Below are 18,670 nucleotides of genomic sequence, written 5' to 3'. Positions count from 1 at the left end.
ATACTAATACTAATTAGCATGCAAATCTATTTTGGCACTTGTCACACACATTCTTGAGGCTTGCTAAACTGGACTAAACTTCATAGGTAATGTTGTCTAATGTCTTTAGAGAAACACATTCATCTTTTATCTTTGCATCAGTCGACTCACATTTAAAAAAAACATTTTTATTTTATCATTGGGAATTCAATGTTTTGGCATAAATTCAACAAGTATACATAAAAACTCTCAAATCCATATTTTCACTTTTTTTGAATTAAAAGAAACAATTAAATAGCAACATGTATTCTCCTTCAAGTGTCTTTCAGGGATGACGAGTGTTACATTGGGCCCAGTCCCTCCCATGCACAACCAAACAAAAGCAAACCAGTATCATTAAACACAACGTAGTTTTACTTTGTGGCAAACACACATGTCTGGTTTGAGACTAAACACAACAAAACAATATTGGAATTCATCATACAATTCAACTCCATTAGGGCTGGTTTCCCAAGATGCAGATTAAGCCCAATCCTGTCCTAAAAAGCATGCTCAACAGAGATCTCTATTGAAAACACTTTAAATCCTGGAAAAGTGTTAATCTGAGCACTTTTAAACTGTATTAGCACTCTGATTTTAGGTGACATATTTTCAAGCGTATGAGGTGAAAACTGTTCATGTTGACATCTGGGAACGGTGCCACCTATGCCATTACAGGTAGTGAACAGAGCATGGTGGTCTAGCGGTGTATTCCGTTCACCGATGTAGTTGGTTTCCACTTCACAATGTTGTATCGGGAGACAGTGCAGACTTCGGTCATCAGTTAGTGTATTTCCAATGGCATACCAGTAAGAAAACACAATGGGGTTGGAACCAGGTTTAAAAGTAGTGTGTGCGCATTCAAGGGGTTAGGGGGTCATGACTGGGGGGCTCTCTCTAACAAGTCTTTTTCAACAAATTCTTCCTTGAACACACAACAGCTCAGTTTTCTCTCTGTGGCTAACTGTGTGAGAGTCTCATATGGTCTGTCTGTTCCCAGTATGCAGGTAGAGGGGGTTACATCAGTTTGAGACAAGTCTACACTGAGGGGGCTCGTTCGAGTTTATTAGGTGCCAGGGGGCTCGTTCGAGTTTATTAGGTGCCAGGGAAGAGCCAGTGGCCTGTAGTGCCTCCTTTCTTCACACAATAAAAGCTGCCCATCTCTGGGACACACGCTCCTTCACTTCTTCCTTTAATATAGCTTTCTCTCATTTCCTTCCTTCCTCAAGTCCTTTTTCTCTGTCTAATCTTAGTAGCTGCTTTCATGGCCAGTCAGGATATAGAGGTTGCTCGTTGCTGATGGGTCCTCTGTGGGGGTACTCTGAAGGACAATATCCCTATGAAAATGACAAAAGACAGCGTGATTGGTTTTCTCAAAATAACCTTTTGACCCCTTATGGGATCACACATAATGTGGTTTTCAAGATAACAGGCCAGCTAGAGTTTGGAGCATACCTGTTCGTCCCCAAGACCCGGAATACTCTGCTTTCGTCTGTAATCTCCTGCGTGACCTAAGATGAGTGTAAATGTATTTCAATGTTTCAGAGAGATAAAATACTTACAATGCAGATCAAGCATTTTTGGTTTGAATGAGCGCACAAGCGCATGGTGGAGAGAAGGCATTATAATCACCTCATTTGTGTGAAGACTCCTCCCTTTAAGACCATGCTTCCAGAAAGCCAGAACACTGTCCTGTAAACAAACTAGCCACACAACAGTAATGTCACAAAGGAATCTCCCACACATACAGTACGTGGTGTGTTAGGTGTAGCTACAGTACCTCACCCCTGTAGCTACGATTTGGTGACGAATTGAGAACATTCTATGCAGTAAAGAATGATAATTGGGATTGAATGACGTTTTTACTTAGTGTTTCAATGGGGAAGTCAAAGACCAGTTCAAAAGCCAGCTCCTTGGAAGGAAGTCCTTGCAGGGTGACAATCTTCACAGTCTCTGTAAAAAATACCATTAGTATTGTACATTAAAGGGTAGGTAGTGATAATGACATTCCAGGGAGATAATATATTCCGATCGAGCTCCAATAGACTCACTCTCCAGTGCAATGAGAACCGTGTCTCTGTCCAGCTGTGTCGCCTGCACGGCTCCCGGTCCGGCTCCGACAGGCATACTCTCTGCACACGCACAAGACAGAAAGAGAGAAATAGAGAGAAAGAAAGATAATTATACAATTCCTCGACACAATGTCATATGGTTGAAATCCTGGCATCGAACATCTCTGTGCCACCTGGTGAAGAGTTTGGTGTGCCGTTCAACTCTACGATATCAAACTTCAGTTGCTGGTTGGTTGGCGGTTTCCCTTTCTCTGCAGTGCAGTCTCTCACACCAACACACAACTGTGGAAACTCATCTGTCACTAACACCAGAAGCTCAAAGATAGGGAGTTGATCTGGTAGACGTATGTCTATATGCTGAGAGAAGGAGAGGGAAGAAGAGAGCATAGGAGGATACATTTTACAAGTCTAACAGACACGGTTCATTGAAATCAATTGTAAGTAATCATTTTAATAGCACAATATGGAGTTATGTCAATACACACCTTGAGCTGCATAAATTTCTGCATGGGGTCATACCACAAGAGTAGAACCAGACCTGATGGTACAGCCCCACACAGGAACGTGCTGTCTGTGTATGGGTTCCTTGCTGTGGCAGAGAGAGAGGGAGGGAGAAAGAGCAACTGAAAACACTTTGGGTCAATGTCATAAACCTTCTTGAACATATTGCAACGTCAAATTACACTTACCCACACTGCATCTTCGACAGCTTTTAGTGTCTGGTATCTTCACAGTTACAGCATATTTCCTGCTGATGGACAAACATTTGAAAAACATTTGAAATAAGGAGATGCACATAAATTGAAGGCAAACTTAACCCGATAACATTCATCCACACTCACTCACTTACTCACTCACTCACTCACTCACTCACTCACTCACTCACTCACTCACTCACTCACTCACTCACTCACTCACTCACTCTACCTGGGGTTGATCCTCTCAGTGAGGCGGTTGGTACTGAGGGACAGGTGACTCTGTTTCTGCTGCTTGTGACCTCTCTGTTCAAACAGAGACATCAGACTGTGGGAGTACAGCTGGGAAGACTTCCCTGAAGATGGGGGTGGAGAAGGAAGGAATGGTAAGAACCAGTGTTCCAATTTAGCAGTTCTTTTTCGAGCTTGCCTGGTACAATGGAACCAATGGAGTGCAAACCCCACCCACCTGGCAGTCAAAGTAGGCTCAAGCAAACACTCAAATACTATTTGAACCCAGATCTGGTTTGGAGTAGTGTAGTTGATGGTGTAGGATCCTATGACCAATCGGATAGGTGTGTGATTGGGCGAACGAAAAATGGGGATCGATTGTCCTACCTGATACGGACATCAAAACGTTGTTCATGACATACAGCCAGGCACATCTCTGCGGGAGCAACTGTGGGGGAAGAGAGAGGTATTAGTGGTATGGTCAGGAATTCAACACGACTTCACCCTTTACCCTATTCATAAACGTCTGTGCCACTACCTTCTCCAGAGTGTCCTCGTGGAGCTCGTTGAGGTTGAGAGTATATACACCCTCCTCTGCACCCAGAATAAGGTACTGATCTGAGGAAGAGACAAGACCATGCCTTGGTTCATATTCTAGGTCGTATATTAGAACCTCATTTGAACCATTTAAACCCTTTCTGCAAACCTACCTCTGGTTTTCGGGAGGATCCAGGTCACAGCGCAGTGGATCTTCAGAGGGCAACCATTGAAGACTTTGGAGAAACAGGCACCCATCTATTACACCAAAACAACATACTGTGTGTTTTAATATCGTGTTGACCAATTCCGACATTACGGTAAAATAGGCATGGTTAGAATACTGAAATGTGTCCACTGTTCATCTACACAGAAGCAATGTTGCAGTGAGCATTCACCAGGCGTTCGTTAGACCGACAGCCATTAGCTAGGTCTGTGTGTAAGCATGGGTTGTTAGTTGTCGGCGCAGCAGTGTCATTGGTCATGTCCCTGTACCGTAGGGCACATGCTGTTAAGACTCGACCTCTGCACTTACATGGACTTGAGGGGTAGGAGGGAGTCCATGACAATCAGCTCTCTAGAAGTTAAAAGGGTTACACACAACAACAACAACAACAAAAAAAGAGGGGTAACTGTGTCGTTCAAATGATAATGTTGTTTAAATGAATGGAGCAAAAACAGCAATGTCATGGGATCTGGCTGCTGTTTGGTTGACTATTCTGAATTCTCTCCTCCTATATTAATGTTACAAAAGGATTGTTTATTAAAATGAGATACAACTGGATGTTTTGAAACAGGCTATTAGGTTAACAAGCCACACACTTTTTGGTTAACAATCCACACACTTGCTGGTTAACAAACCACACACTTTTTTGGTAAACAAACCACACACATTTTGTCACTACGTCCCAGGGTTGGATTGAATGGCACTTTGCAACTGTTGCGTTGAGATTTCACTTCATCCCAAAGTGTCAGAATTGACATTGGATTTAACCCCAACCATGCCAACTATCGGCATCAGCACATACAGTATGGATATGAAACTAATGTACTCATATGTAGTGGGCCAACATTTTCCTGTGTTGTACACTCACAGAGTCCTCGGTCTTTCTCCTCAGTGTGCTCCACTCTGGAGAGAGAGAGGTTTCCCTGCTCGGAGAGGCCACTCCCCCTGTCTTCTTCTCCGCCTGCACGGCGCTCCCCTCAGAAACACTGGGGTCACTGCACCACTGTCTGCTGATGTCCTGGGTAGCAGAACACCTGGCCAAGACTAGAGAACCACACGAGAGGAGGAGAGATGGGAGAACCCATTTGTCATGTTGAGACATGTTGTCAATCTTAGCATGAATGAGAAAAGCTACAATGATTCGGATTACAACACACAGAAGATATACTGTATAATTGAACGTATTACGATTGCATTAGAAAACACTGATCACTCGTCAAATATTCACGTCAACATATAATCTCGGGACCCAGAACCAAATCAGTTGTCATGACAGATAACCTGGAAACATTTACTCTGTGTGTGGAAGTTCAGTACCTGACATGGAGTTGTTGGGTGTGGAGTCGGGCCCCAGGGTGGAGCTGGGGCGGAGGGTGAGGTCCTTGTCCTCCAGGGTGGGACAGAAGGAGCCGATGGCAGGCAGGGAGGCTGTGGAAGGGCTGAACAACCCACTCTTCCTCCCACCTTTACCCCCCTACACAACCAAAGACAATAGACAAAACACCCTCATATAATGCAATAGGAAATAGCTGAAAGGTCAAAAGGATTGTCTTCATGTATTGCATTACACTATTTCAGAAGGAACTCTTTGTTTTCTTGGGGTTGTGTTATTGGCACTTACGTCAGTAGATGGCACTCTTTTGATGGTTAAGCTCCTGAAATAGTCAATGGTAATATTGTTACTGAAGCAGTCTGTGGTAAATCAAAGGTAAATCAGATTTGCTTTCCATGTGGGATACTTGCTGTCACAGTCAATAAACTGACATGGGCTCAATTGTGTTGGATCTTAATAGGACAAGATTTGGAGCAGGGCAGGTTCAACTAATTGTAAAAACACAACTTGTCTATCACACTCGATCAACTTCAAATCCAAGATGGCAGCATGTCAAGTCGTTTGTCTGTGACTAGTACATTTTAACCTACTAATAACCTATTTATTTATGGTTGCGTAACTTCGTTATAACTTGTAGTTTTTCATGTTGTCTGTCTGTAATTTTTTTGTAATGACTTTGTGCTGTCTATCTTGGCCAGGGCACTCTTGAAAATGAGATTTTCATCTCAACGAGCCCTTCCTGGTTAAATAAAGGTTAAATAATTATTTTTTAAATGTAATTTAAAATATGCATACCAAACATGAAAAGCTAATCATTTAAATGTAAATAAACAAACTTGCTTCATTGATAAAAGTTGCCACAGGGTAGAATAGTGTTGAATAGTGTTTTTACAATGGGGGGGTCTGCAGGCCTACCTCAGCTGCAGAGCTTCCTCCACACATTCTAACAGGCTCCTGAAATAGGAAGACAACATGCTAATGTCTCTATGGAGCCACTTGTTCTGTGTACATGATGTGACAGAGCACTGCCTGTTCTGTGACAATAGGAGCGTTGCAGCCAGTGTTCTCTCTCGATGAGGAAGCAAACTTTTCCTTTTACTGCAAATATGAGTCTATTAATAACGCATTGGGAGTTTTTTTCAATATTTTTCCCTCTCTAGTGGGGATGTCACATCCATGGCCACACAAACACCGATAGTAGATTTGAGATAATGCTCTGAAATACTATGTCTTTGATGTAATGCTACTAGATTTGAGAAAATTGGTGAGGAAGAGGAGCATCTTACGGTGATTCAGTTTCATCTTCTGAGAGGTCCCAATCGTCTTCATACGAGCTTTGCTGAAATATGACCAAAAAACATCAACAACATACACATTCATAGTATCCCTTTTAATAACATCTTAAAACTATGCCATACAAGAACTCATACATCTCGTAAACACACTTCCCCAAATAGCCATTCTATGTTGAATTGACCTCTAACCCCCTACATGTCAAACACAGGAAATAAATGTCACTCACCATATCAGGATAAGGCTCTGTGACTTTCCTCAACGGGGGCCCAAACTTCATTTGGTCAACTAAGGCAAGCACAGCTTAGTTAACCATGAAGAAAAGTTACAATTAAATACAAAGTATGTACTTATAATTACTAGCTGCTGATACAAAACACGTTTTATGTGATTCATTTTTACTATAATTTATTATCACTTGCTATATATTCCAATCGATTGGTAAACTACTTTCTTGCTCAGGGGCACACTCTCACAGGCTATATCACACACCACAACCTCAATCATGTGTTGAAAGTACTACCATTGGCTTCAGGCAACTCACCGCACTGCTCACCCCAGAAAACCTATTGTAATGCCCATTCACAATGACTCACCACACCCCTTTCCACAAACATGCCCGAGAACCTATTGTATTTGCATAAGAGACGAGTCACAACACCCCTCCCCACTCCCACCATCTTTGCTGACATGCTTGTCTATATATACGCTTTTTGTCCCAGGCTGCTGTAGAGCGGACGCATTGTCCACCATCACCGCACCCTGTGTATGCTGTAATCCCACTGATAGGAGACATAACAATAGTTCCTCAGTCATCCCTCCTCGCCTCCCCCACCTCCTCGCCTCCCCCACCTCCTCCTCACACGTGGGACGCCAGGCACGTCAGAGTCATGGACAGAAAGGGGACATGGCATGTGCATGTGCAGACAGTGCCACCTCTATGCGTCCCTCTGTGTTGGGTGACCGTGTGACTTGGTGACTTCATCTCCCCCTTCAACTCTCAATGGGCGTCTTGTAACAGGAGTCAGGACCCCAAGAGTCTTGTGTTGCGTGCTGCTCTGCTCTCCTACCTCGTCCCCAATTCCATACATTAAGCCAGCGAGGGTGATGTTGACCTCAACTCTCCAAGTACGCGCGATACACAAGGATAGCCGCACGCATGCGCACGCACGCACACACACACACACACACACACACACACACACACACACACACACACACACACACACACACACACACACACACACACACACACACACACACACACACACACACACACACACACACACACACACACACACACACACACACACACACACACCCTCTCTAACTATAGATGAATTATTGTGGACGGATGTACAGTCAAAGCCCATGTACAGTGTTCAGGGAATAAGACCCTCATTGATGTTGGTTTTGATGGTTTTGCAAATAGAACTTCGATAACCCTTTTCACAAATTGTAGTGATGATGTCATGCGTGGGCTGATGATGATGCTTCAGTGTCATAATTGTGTAGGGATTTGAAGACTCACACTGCTCTTCAGACAGAGTCCTCTCCACGGGCAGGTGTTTCCCTGCAGACTGGATCTTATCAGGAGCAGCTTCTACATTCTGCAGACAAACACACGCACACGCACACACATAATAAATCACACTAGGAACAAGCAATGTTCCTGAGAGTTCTGGGTGATGGCCATGCATGTGCGTCTGTCTGTCTATTGTAACCTAATCCTCACCTCCATGTCGTTATCATCCATGCCGTGTGTGGAGTGGAGGTCCGGGTTGTTGGCCATGTCCAGCAGCTCAATGATCAGGTTACGAGTCAGTAGCTGGGTCACAAACGGATGCTGGGGATACGACAACAGATTTTTTTTTTTTAAATTTTTATGTAAAAGCTCTACATCAATAAATAACTTCATCATTCATTTCCTTGATCTCTCACAGCTCCCGGGGCCCTGTTAGGGGTCCCTATTAGCTATAGACATGAATACAGGATTGCTATGCTTTTAGCACCTCAGTCAGAGGCTCTAGTCCAGAGGCTCTGTCTATAATGGCGGTGAATGTTGATCGCCATCCAGGGGCTTTTCATGAATGTTTCCTCCGCTGGTTTATAGAGAGAGAGAGAGAGAGAGAGAGAGAGAGAGAGAGAGAGAGAGAGAGAGAGAGAGAGAGAGAGAGAGAGAGAGAGAGAGAGAGAGAGAGAGAGAGAGAGGGGAAAGCAACATGCTCTCAGCGGTGTACCGAAGTGTACCTGCAGTAAAGTCTCGGACGACGGTCTCTTCCTGGGGTTCTTAATGAGGGACATCTTCACAAAGCTCTGGAACCCCGCAGACCTGCAGAGAGAGGAGGGAGGGAGGGAGATGAGACAGCAAAAAAAAAAAATGCATATAACCATATTGAGAAATATGGAGAATATCAATGCTGCATTCAAAGAACAGTCTCGTGTCAGGAGGATGCTTTCGGAGAAGAGGTATTTCACATACAGTATGATGCATGGTGAGGTGGCTGAATTGTTCAGGGAATGTGGTGTGCTCATGTCCATCTCACCACTTGGTCTTGTCCTTGAGCCTGGGTGGCTGGAAGCTGCTTTTCGACATTAACATCAAGGCTCTGGAACATAGTTTTAATAGTTTGAAACGTTAACATGGTGGAAAGCCTAGCCTCTGTTTATTGTGTGCCTTGGCCAGCTCCGTTGTCCTTCGCTGACATGTCTGCCATAACGACAAACACTCCAGAGGCGGTTTCCAAAAGCACAAACAGACCTGCTCCCAGGCTTGAGATTTTTGTCGTTGTCGTCACCTACAAAGCTATGATACCAGATTGGATTCAGAGGTATGTGGATAGCCCGCGAAATGCAACACAGCACAAATATATATCCATCATCATTTATTTTCAGTGGAATTATTGTGGATTTAGAGTGAATGAAAAGGGGATGGAAACTATTTATTGTTGATGTTAAAGGCTAGAGTCTAGATGGGACTGGTACGGAGTCTGCCTGTCTCTGTCTGTGTCTCTGTCTGGATCTCTGCCTTTCTGTGCCTGGATCTCTGCCTCCGTCTCAGTTTGTGTCTGTAACTCCGTCCTTTGTCTCAGGGCTCACCTCATAGGGTGGAGGTCAAACATGGGCGGCTGGAGCTCTGCCAGCTCGATGGCCGTGATGCCCACCGCCCAGATGTCACACAGATGGTTGTACCCGCCCTTTTTCTCCACTGCTGCCACCTCCGGTGCCATCCTGGCATGGGTACATAAACACCAGTCAGGTGAAATGGGAGATTGGGGGTTATGAATTATGATGTGGTTATAATGCATTATAGGACTTGTCATAAGGACATACGACCACCTTATAAAGTGTCTCATAGCCACCCTGAAAGAACCTATCCAGAGAAGGAAACGTATGACTACTGTAAGACGTATCAGTGTCAGCATAAATAAGCACTGAAGTATATCGTTTTCAATGAGTCATAACGTTGAAGGTCGTGGTTTGAGCCCAGTTATCTTACCAGTAGGGAGTTCCTATAAAAGACTTCCTCTTGGCCACAGAAGCACTGATCTCTGCAGCAACTCCAAAATCGGCTGCATGGAAACAGAGATGACAGTTTGGTGGCAGGGGGAGACAGAATGCAGAATCCAATATGTCTTGTGAGTGGTTTATTTTTACCACGCTAGTTAACCTCAAAGTTATTGCAGACAATGTATATGAGTGAGTGAGTGAGTGAGTGAGTGAGTGAGTGAGTGAGTGAGTGAGTGAGTGAGTGTGGATGAATGTTATGAGTGTGATGAGTGTGATTGATGGTATAGAATAGATGTTCACTGACCCAGTTTGACATCTCCACGTTCTGTGATAAGGATATTTGCTCCCTATAGACAGATGGACAGACACACACAAACACACACACACACACACACACACACACACACACACACACACACACACACACACACACACACACACACACACACACACACACACACACACACACACACACACACACACACACACACACACACACACACACACACACACACAAAGATATGAGCTCACAAAGATTCCGATCCGAGCCATTCACTGACAATAACATACCGGTATGTCAAAATGATACCTTTATGTCTCTATGCATTTTACTTGTTTCGTGCAGGTGGTACAAGCCCTGTTGAAAAACAAAAACACAGAAACAGTTTGACAAATCTCTCAATCTCATCCTCAGTTCACCACACAAGCCCATAGAGACAGACACAACACAACAGTGTGCAACAATCACAAAGTGTTGACATGAATAAGGGAGGTAATGTTATGTTGCTGTGCTGTGTGTATGGTGTCACGAAACATGCTGCATTGCTTTCCTGTGGTTAGAAACACATGATTATACCAGTGGCGTGTATTGAAGGATTCCAAAGAGAAGCCAGCCTTCCCCAAAGAATAGACAAAGAAAGAAAAAAAATATATATATATTTTTTTCTCTCTGTGTTTCATCCTTTTTCTTCAATTCGCAGGAGGTTGAATGTATCTCACTGGAGAAAACAACAGAGCGAGCGAAACAGCGCCCCTCTGTCTCTGGATCTGATACTGTGTGGTCAAAAAGAGTATGACATTGATGCCGCTCGTCGCATTGAATGTAAGGGAAGCCAGCGAGGATTCAGTTCAGCATTGAGCTGAACTGAGAGAGCTCAACTGTGAATGGTCCTGGAGCACCAAAAACAAAGTGTCAAGTTAAATAAAGGTTAAAAATGTTTTTACAAATGAAATAAAAAGAGCCCAGTGGATTTTGCTTCACACAACTCACAAGCCAAGCGTCATTTACAGAAACAACTTGAATTGTTGCATCTCGTAGTGTCGTTGTCCTCTGGTGGCTAGCTAAAATCATCCCTTTCCTAAATGAATTATGGACTGGCCAATGATTAATACAGAGATTCTGATCCAACCATAAATTCATATTGTGCCCCTGGCCTGAGAGGATGGAAGTCCAATATGTAGCGAGATGTAGTAGGCTAATGTTAACTAGCTGGTCTGGCGCATCGTTGTCCATGAAAAGAAGTCAGGGTAGCGATCAAGCATTTTAGCCAGGTTGCCTAGGACAACAACATTTTTTAAAGTGTGTACTGTATGACAGAGTCATGAAAGAAAGGAGGATGACATTGGCATTTCTGGGTGAGTCAACTTGTTTTTGTCTACTTGCAAGCTCGCGCATACACACACACACACACAGAAATCAGAACCATCGACAGCCACATCATATTTAGTTTACGTTGATTGGACTAAATTGTTTTTTGGTATCTTTTAGTTGTAATTACTAGACTAAGTATAGGTGATTTGATGATGTTGAAGTTGAAATGGTGCTGGAATAGTGGAGGCAACTCCTGTTTTCTTTGCAACTTGCGGTAACACTCTAAATGAAGAGTTGTTTACTGGTCAGAAAATGTTGGAAACATTAACTTGCTTGACCATGCAGTAGTAGGTCATGTAACAACTGTCTGTTTGTGTCTTCTTATTGTCTCGGCCTTTTTATCACGGTAAAAAGGGATATGAACCACCAGCTTATAGAACAAACAACGCAATTATCACAACACATAGGTTGTAATATGTTTGTTTTTTTGTCCTGGCTTGGCTTCCGCAGTGATTCTATCCACACACTGCTACTGGATTATACTGTGACCGTCTGTCCCAGTTAGGAAAGTGACAGAGCTCATCACTTATAGTACATCCCTGGGCTGACTAACCTGCAGGGTTTCTCTGCAGATGTAGGCTATCTGCTTCTCCTTTAAGGGCCCAGTCACTGTGGAAATACCAGTAGAGACCTTAGATTAATGGCCACACAAGAGAGGAAGGAAAATACATGGCTATAAGGTAAGGTCAGTTCAGTTGTAGCAATACATACCGTGGTAAATGTCTTGTAACGACCCCCCTCCACAGTACTCCATACATATCCACAATTTAGTGTTTCTGCAAAAGAATGGGAGATAACACACTTTGACTACCAGTCGGGAATGCATTTTTGTAACCAATTACTATGAACTTCATTGTAGAGGAGAACTGAGTAGGGACTGTTTTGCCATCCAAACAAATCGCAATGTTATCTGACCTTGAAATGTTACAGAGTTAACATTCAGACGTGGATAAAAGGACTAAGATAAAAAGGTAAAAACCTTAATCAAAATAATTTGAGACTCAGCAACAGTGTGGGTGTACGCACGCACGCACGCACGCACGCACGCACGCACGCACGCACGCACGCACGCACGCACGCACGCACTCACACACACACACACACACACACACACACACACACACACACACACACACACACACACACACACACACACACACACACACACACACACACACACACACACACACACACACACACACACACACACACAAACGCATACGTTTAATTCTGTGTGTATGCATGCGCTTGTTAGTGACCGTATTTTATCAACAACCAAGCTTTTTGTGTGTATAACGTTCATTTTGAGAGCCACAATTTCTGTAGTGTGGGAGAGAATGCTGCATTCTAAGTCCTAGAAGTGGGCGTTTGAGGTAAGAGCGTTCCCGAGTGGCACAATGAGTGAGTAGCGCAGTGGTCTAAGGCACTGATTCCGCAGTGCTAGGAGGCGCCACTACAGACCCTGGTTCGATCACGGGCGATATCACAACTGGCCGTGATCTGGAGTCCCATAGGGCGGCGCACAATTGGCCCAGTATCATCCGGGTTAGGGGAGGGTTTGGCCAGGGTAGGCCGTCATTGTAAAATAAGAATTTGTTCTAAACTGACTTGCCTAGTTAAATAAAAACAGTGGAATTCAACATATCCAAGAACACTCACAATCCAAGGAATTCCACAGATGGACGTGGAACTCTCATGAAGTGTAACATTAGACAAGCCTAAACATGTACCTGTGATAGCTGCCGAAATAGGCCACAATGTTCTTGTGCTTGCATTCCTTCATCATAGTGATCTCCTGCTGGATGGATGTGATGTCATCACCTGAACAGGGAGCATGCAGGTCACATGACCAAACTAAGACACAGATATACAGTGAGGGAAACAAGTATTTGATCCCCTGCTGATTTTGTACGTTTGCCCACTGACAAAGAAATGATCAGTCTATAATTTTAATGGTAGGTTTATTTGAACAGTGAGAGACAGAATAACAACAAAAAAATCCAGAAAAACGCATGTCAAAAATGTTATAAATTGATTTGCATTTAATTGAGGGAAATAAGTATTTGACCCCCTCTCAATCAGAAAGATTTCTGGCTCCCAGGTGTCTTTTATACAGGTAACGAGCTGAGATTAGGAGCACACTCTTAAAGGGAGTGCTCCTAATCTCAGTTTGTTACCTGTATAAAAGACACCTGTCCACAGAAGCAATCAATAAATCAGATTCCAAACTCTCCACCATGGCCAAGACCAAAGAGCTCTCCAGGGATGTCAGGGACAAGATTGTAGACCTACACAAGGCTGGAATGGGCTACAAGATCATCGCCAAGCAGCTTGGTGAGAAGGTGACAACAGTTGGTGCGATTATTCGCAAATGGAAGAAACACAAAATAACTGTCAATCTCCCTCGGTCTGGGGCTTCATGCAAGATCTCACCTCGTGGAGTTGCAATGATCACGAGAATGGTGAGGAATCAGCCCAGAACAATACAGGAGGATCTTGTCAATGATCTCAAGGCAGCTGGGACCATAGTCACCAAGAAATCAATTGGTAACCCACTACGCCGTGAAGGACTGAAATCCTGCAGCTCCCGCAAGGTCCCCCTGCTCAAGAAAGCACATATACATGCCCGTCTGAAGTTTGCCAATGAACATATGAATGATTCAGAGGACAACTGGGTGAAAGTGTTGTGGTCAGATGAGACCAAAATGGAGCTATTTGGCATCAACTCAACTCACCGTATTTGGAGGAGGAGGAATGCTGCCTATGACCCCAAGAACACCATCCCCACCATCAAACATGGAGGTGGAAACATTATGCTTTGGGGATGTTTTTCTGTTAAGGGGACAGGACAAATTCACCACATCAAAAGGGACGATGGACGGGGCCATGTACCGTCAAGTCTTGGATGAGAACCTCCGTCCCGCAGCCAGGGCATTGAAAATGGGTTGTGGATGGGTATTCCAGCATGACAATGACCCACATCACACGGCCAAGGCAACAAAGGAGTGGCTCAAGAAGAAGCACATTAAGGTCCTGGAGTGGCCTACCATTAAAATTATAGACGGATAATTTCTTTGTCAGTGGGCAAACGTACAAAATCAGCAGGGGATCAAATACTCCCCCCACTGTTTGCCATTTCCTGACATCTCAACACTAATACTGATACTAGAACTACTAGCTACTTCTACTACTAGCCTACTGCTGCTAGTAGTAGTAGTTAACTGTGTCACACACACACACAATAGATTGTCTCCAAAGACTTAAGAATGTACTACACAAAGCATACAGGAAGGCAAAACATGTAAGAAATAACCCATAATACAGGCCTGACAAGTCTGGTCACATACCAGGATCCAGTTTGACTATTTTGATGGCTGCCATTGCCGAACTCTTGATGTTGCGAGCCTGAAAGAAAGGGTGAACTGTGAGTGATTAATACTGTGATCTTTATACAGGGAATACAGACTACAGAATGACATGTCCATGGATTAGTCAGCAGTACATAGGCCTACAGCACTAGACAGCTACATCCGGGAGAGTGAAACACGAAACCATCAGCAAGCAGTTTCCTCGAAGCAATTGCATCAAATTGCTGACAGCTCATTGCTATCGTTCTATTTACAACAGCTGTTTACAACCATTTCGTTTTTCTATTTTTTCTCCCACAATTTCGAACTCTAAATACAATTTCTTAGTATTGGCAATGGAAAACATAACAGCTAATGCAATTAAATCACAAAATATCTAGATTTATATAGTTATGAGAGTCCTATTTGTGAAATTCAAGGGAAAAGTCATTTTTTTGGGGGGCCAAAATGCAATTTTCTCTGTAACCCATTCCTAACTGCATTTTCATCTCAGTTTGGAGATCTGCCACATTCCTCCCATCACTATAGGAAGCCCCGGGCATCCATTCAAAACCCAAACCCCCTAGTCAGCCATCTTGACGATAAAAGAAACAATATTAAACCCTGGTCTGGCCGGGCTGTTCGCATGCTGCCTCTGACCTTCAGCTTCACCTTGTAGAAATGCAACAGCAGGAGACAGAGACAGGGGCTGCTGGGGACACTATAGTAGTGAGAGGTATTTCCTACACAGTCCCGGGTTGTATCTGAAATGACACCCTATTCCCTCTATAGTGCACTACTTGTGACCAGGGCCCGCATCAAAAGTGGTGCACTGTATAGGGAATAGTGTGCCACTTCAGACGCAGACCCAGAGCTTTAAGTGTCATGCTCAGTGACATGGTCTATGTCAGGGGCGTAAGAGAGAACAAGGGGAAAAGTCCCTGGCTTTGAATCCAGAGGATGTTGTTTACAATGTCCATCCGACGTTCGTCCGTCATTTCCTCTCGTTTTATCCTTTAAAAACATGGATTGCTCCCATTCTTTCTGACAGGTCAAATGGTGAAGTGACGTCAGGTCGTAAAGGTCCTTAACTCTATGCCCGACAAATATAGAATCAACCAATGGTCTATCAGATTGCCTGTAGACAAAACCTGAAGCTTGGCTACACTGACTTCCTGTTTTTTTCCTGTTATAACAGAGCACTTCCTGTGACTAAAGTGACAGTAATGTCTCTTTAAGGTTCGCCAAAGGCAGCATGAAATAACAGTGTGTTGTGGGATAGACAGTGGTAATGAAAATAAAACTTCATCACTTTGATCATAGTTCCAAAAGTAGTTATTTCTCAGGGCTTGATGATTGAAATTCCACACAATAAAAACACAGACGTCTTTTCCCTGCTTTTCCATACGATCATTCGGAAGTATGTTGCACTAAACTGGCCTCAAGACATTATTGATATTCAGTGAGAGACAGATCCGCACAACTGCAACAAACAGCACAAATGGAAATGTGTGTGTGTGTGTGTGTGTGTGTGTGTGTGTGTGTGTGTGTGTGTGTGTGTGTGTGTGTGTGTGTGTGTGTGTGTGTGTGTGTGATGTAACTTGCAATAACAAACGACCAACAGCCCACAGTGTGACAGTGATGACTGGGCATTGCAGTGCTGCTGCTGCTTTGTGAAACATATTTCTGTTCTGTGGGTTTCCCCTACCATCGAACCTCAGGTAATCTCAGTCAGGTCACAGGTCACACGTTTATAACCATGAATGTACATACGTATGACTCCTCAACCTGTCTTTGGCATAGTTTCACTAGACTACAAGACAAAAATAACTACTCACTCGTAAAAGCAACCTCCCACTGAGGTCTTTGAGATGAATATCAGGGCTACTTTTGAGGCATGAAATCCATGCTTTCTTGTTTGACAAAGGCTTCATTCTTTATTTACGTAGCTGCAACAGGTCACACACTTGAGAGCAGAAGCCTCAGCTGAGTAGCTGAAGAGTTTCCTGGATCTTGTGAACAATGGTCATCTAATGAATGTCCACAGAGTCAGAGAGCCCACTAGGTCACATGGCCAGTGGTTTGACCCCTGACCTCCACGGAGCTCCAGTACGGCTGGAGAAACAGAACAGTGGAGGAGAGGAGGAGAACAGCGAGGTAGTGGGAGGTGATAATAGGCCATTGTCTATGGGACAGTAGCAGTTTCTCCATTCACAGCAGGCAGGCAGGCAGGCAGGCATAGCCCGGGCAGTGACATGGCGCTAAGGCATGGCAGGGGTTGTACAACATTATATAACTTCAAGACTGAGTGAAACAGAGGACATGTCTTGGGGACATTTTGAATTATTCATATTCATAAAGCATTAGCCCAAAAGTTAACAATTGTGCTTGCAGTAAATGTTGCCTGTTGTACCTGTTTTACTTTTGTAGTCTATTGGATACCAAATGTATCTGGCAGGGGGGAGGCACATAGCAATTTGAGTCTGTTGCTCTTGCAGGATGCATGTATTTTACATTCAGGGTGGGATCACAGGATGTTTTTTTTATCCTACAGCTCACATCACGAAGACTGAAAAAGACCTTATCGATAGTCAAGATACATAAAACATAAATGCTGATAAATGTCGCAGTGCCCTTCAGACTAGATTTCTTGTAACATCCCCTGGTCTTAAAAAGGTGATCTATGAAGTCAGTTATTCTACCTTCATGAAAAAAAAACAGCACAAAATGAGAGTATATTACAGAGTGGTTTATAGTATTGCTGAGAGAGCTAATAAAAAGTTAGAATGAAATGCCTTGAGCCTTGATAAATGTTCCTGTAGTGGCCTTGGTCGTTATGGATGTTGAACTAATTGACCAGCCCTGATGCTATCCCAGCCTGATTATGAATACTGAACAGCAGAAGATGTACTACCTACCAGTAGTTTATGGGAATTAACCATATGCACTAAAGGCATCATTAAGATGAGGGCTCATTGACTATCCCCGCATTATTTTCACATAGCAGTCACACTTGCAGGGGCGCCATACCCAACCTTTTACCAGTTATTGGTTACCTGCATACACATGATTTGTTGAATGGTCATACATAAAGTTTAACATAGATTATGTTAAGAGCGTTAATGTATGGTGGCTGTGCTTCTATCCACTTTTGAATGTTTAGAGCCTGTCAACATAAAATTCAATAAAATGTCCCATTGTGGAATACAGGAAGGAAAAAAAACGTTAATTAACAGCTAGGCTCCGTTGGTTTAATGACTTGGCATGTTAATTAAAACGCATACATACGCATACGTGCGAACTGATATTTCCCCCCACTCACGACTCACCTTGAACACATCTCCGTACGTGCCACTCCCAATACGATGAATTAACTCGTAATCATTCAACGGGTCCAAAAACGAGACTCCAATAGTAGTATCCATGCCTGCAGACATAACTGCGTCTGGTTACTCACGCACGTTGATATCCACTCATGACAACAATACATACAGCGAATCAACAACTGGACGCGCAGTATAGTTGCAGTAATCCCAGGGGTGCTGTCTCGATGAAATACTATTACACCACGACTCTTCTGACCAAGCAAATAGAACTGATAGCCTGACAGAATGGGTATTGATTACGTCGCCAGACACCACAGATACCCTTCTTCAGTCATTCATGTTACCCGAAGCGAGCCCGCCAGATCATGCAAAGTCAAGTGATCTCAATTCTCATGTCGACTATAGGCGCATGTCGGAATTTTCCTGGTCAT

At 43.6% G+C, this 18,670-nt stretch overlaps 1 protein-coding gene across 4 annotated transcripts; it reads right to left on the bottom strand.

Moving 5' to 3' along the window:
- Positions 1-151: 151 nt before the first annotated feature.
- Positions 152-18,640, bottom strand: LOC118369146 (mitogen-activated protein kinase kinase kinase kinase 2-like). 4 transcript variants are annotated; one of them, XM_052497140.1, is made up of 32 exons: positions 18,243-18,640; positions 14,914-14,971; positions 13,297-13,387; positions 12,278-12,342; positions 12,120-12,175; positions 10,505-10,552; positions 10,220-10,262; positions 9,905-9,977; positions 9,505-9,636; positions 8,952-9,014; positions 8,656-8,737; positions 8,141-8,251; positions 7,937-8,015; positions 6,635-6,693; positions 6,399-6,451; positions 6,028-6,066; positions 5,401-5,434; positions 5,097-5,253; positions 4,648-4,823; positions 4,089-4,130; positions 3,727-3,811; positions 3,555-3,634; positions 3,404-3,464; positions 3,018-3,141; positions 2,780-2,841; positions 2,576-2,679; positions 2,264-2,447; positions 2,070-2,150; positions 1,885-1,971; positions 1,651-1,721; positions 1,474-1,529; positions 152-1,355 (listed from the first exon to the last, which is right to left on the bottom strand). In XM_052497140.1, exons 1-32 carry the CDS (start codon positions 18,348-18,350, stop codon positions 1,268-1,270), a joined length of 2,652 nt encoding a protein of 883 aa, XP_052353100.1. In that variant the 5' UTR covers positions 18,351-18,640; the 3' UTR covers positions 152-1,267. The 4 variants fall into 4 exon arrangements, with proteins under 4 accessions (XP_052353100.1, XP_052353101.1, XP_052353103.1 ...); XM_052497141.1 differs by having other exon boundaries at positions 2,780-2,838; XM_052497143.1 differs by lacking the exon at positions 4,089-4,130.
- Between the last annotated feature and the right edge of the window lie 30 nt (positions 18,641-18,670).

This window comes from Oncorhynchus keta, chromosome 35 (genome assembly GCF_023373465.1).
Source record: "Oncorhynchus keta strain PuntledgeMale-10-30-2019 chromosome 35, Oket_V2, whole genome shotgun sequence".
In the NCBI taxonomy this organism is placed as follows: domain Eukaryota; kingdom Metazoa; phylum Chordata; class Actinopteri; order Salmoniformes; family Salmonidae; genus Oncorhynchus; species Oncorhynchus keta.
This window is presented reverse-complemented; position numbering and strand designations above follow the sequence as displayed.

Coding starts and splice junctions, on each gene's coding strand:
- LOC118369146 (XM_052497140.1), bottom strand. CDS start 18,350: ATGTCTGCAGGCATGGATACTACTATTGGAGTCTCGTTTTTGGACCCG. Junction 14,972..18,242: donor CGTACGGAGATGTGTTCAAG/GTGAGTCGTGAG, acceptor CCTTTCTTTCAG/GCTCGCAACATCAAGAGTTC. Junction 8,252..8,655: donor CGTCCGAGACTTTACTGCAG/GTACACTTCGGT, acceptor TCGTATCCCCAG/CATCCGTTTGTGACCCAGCT.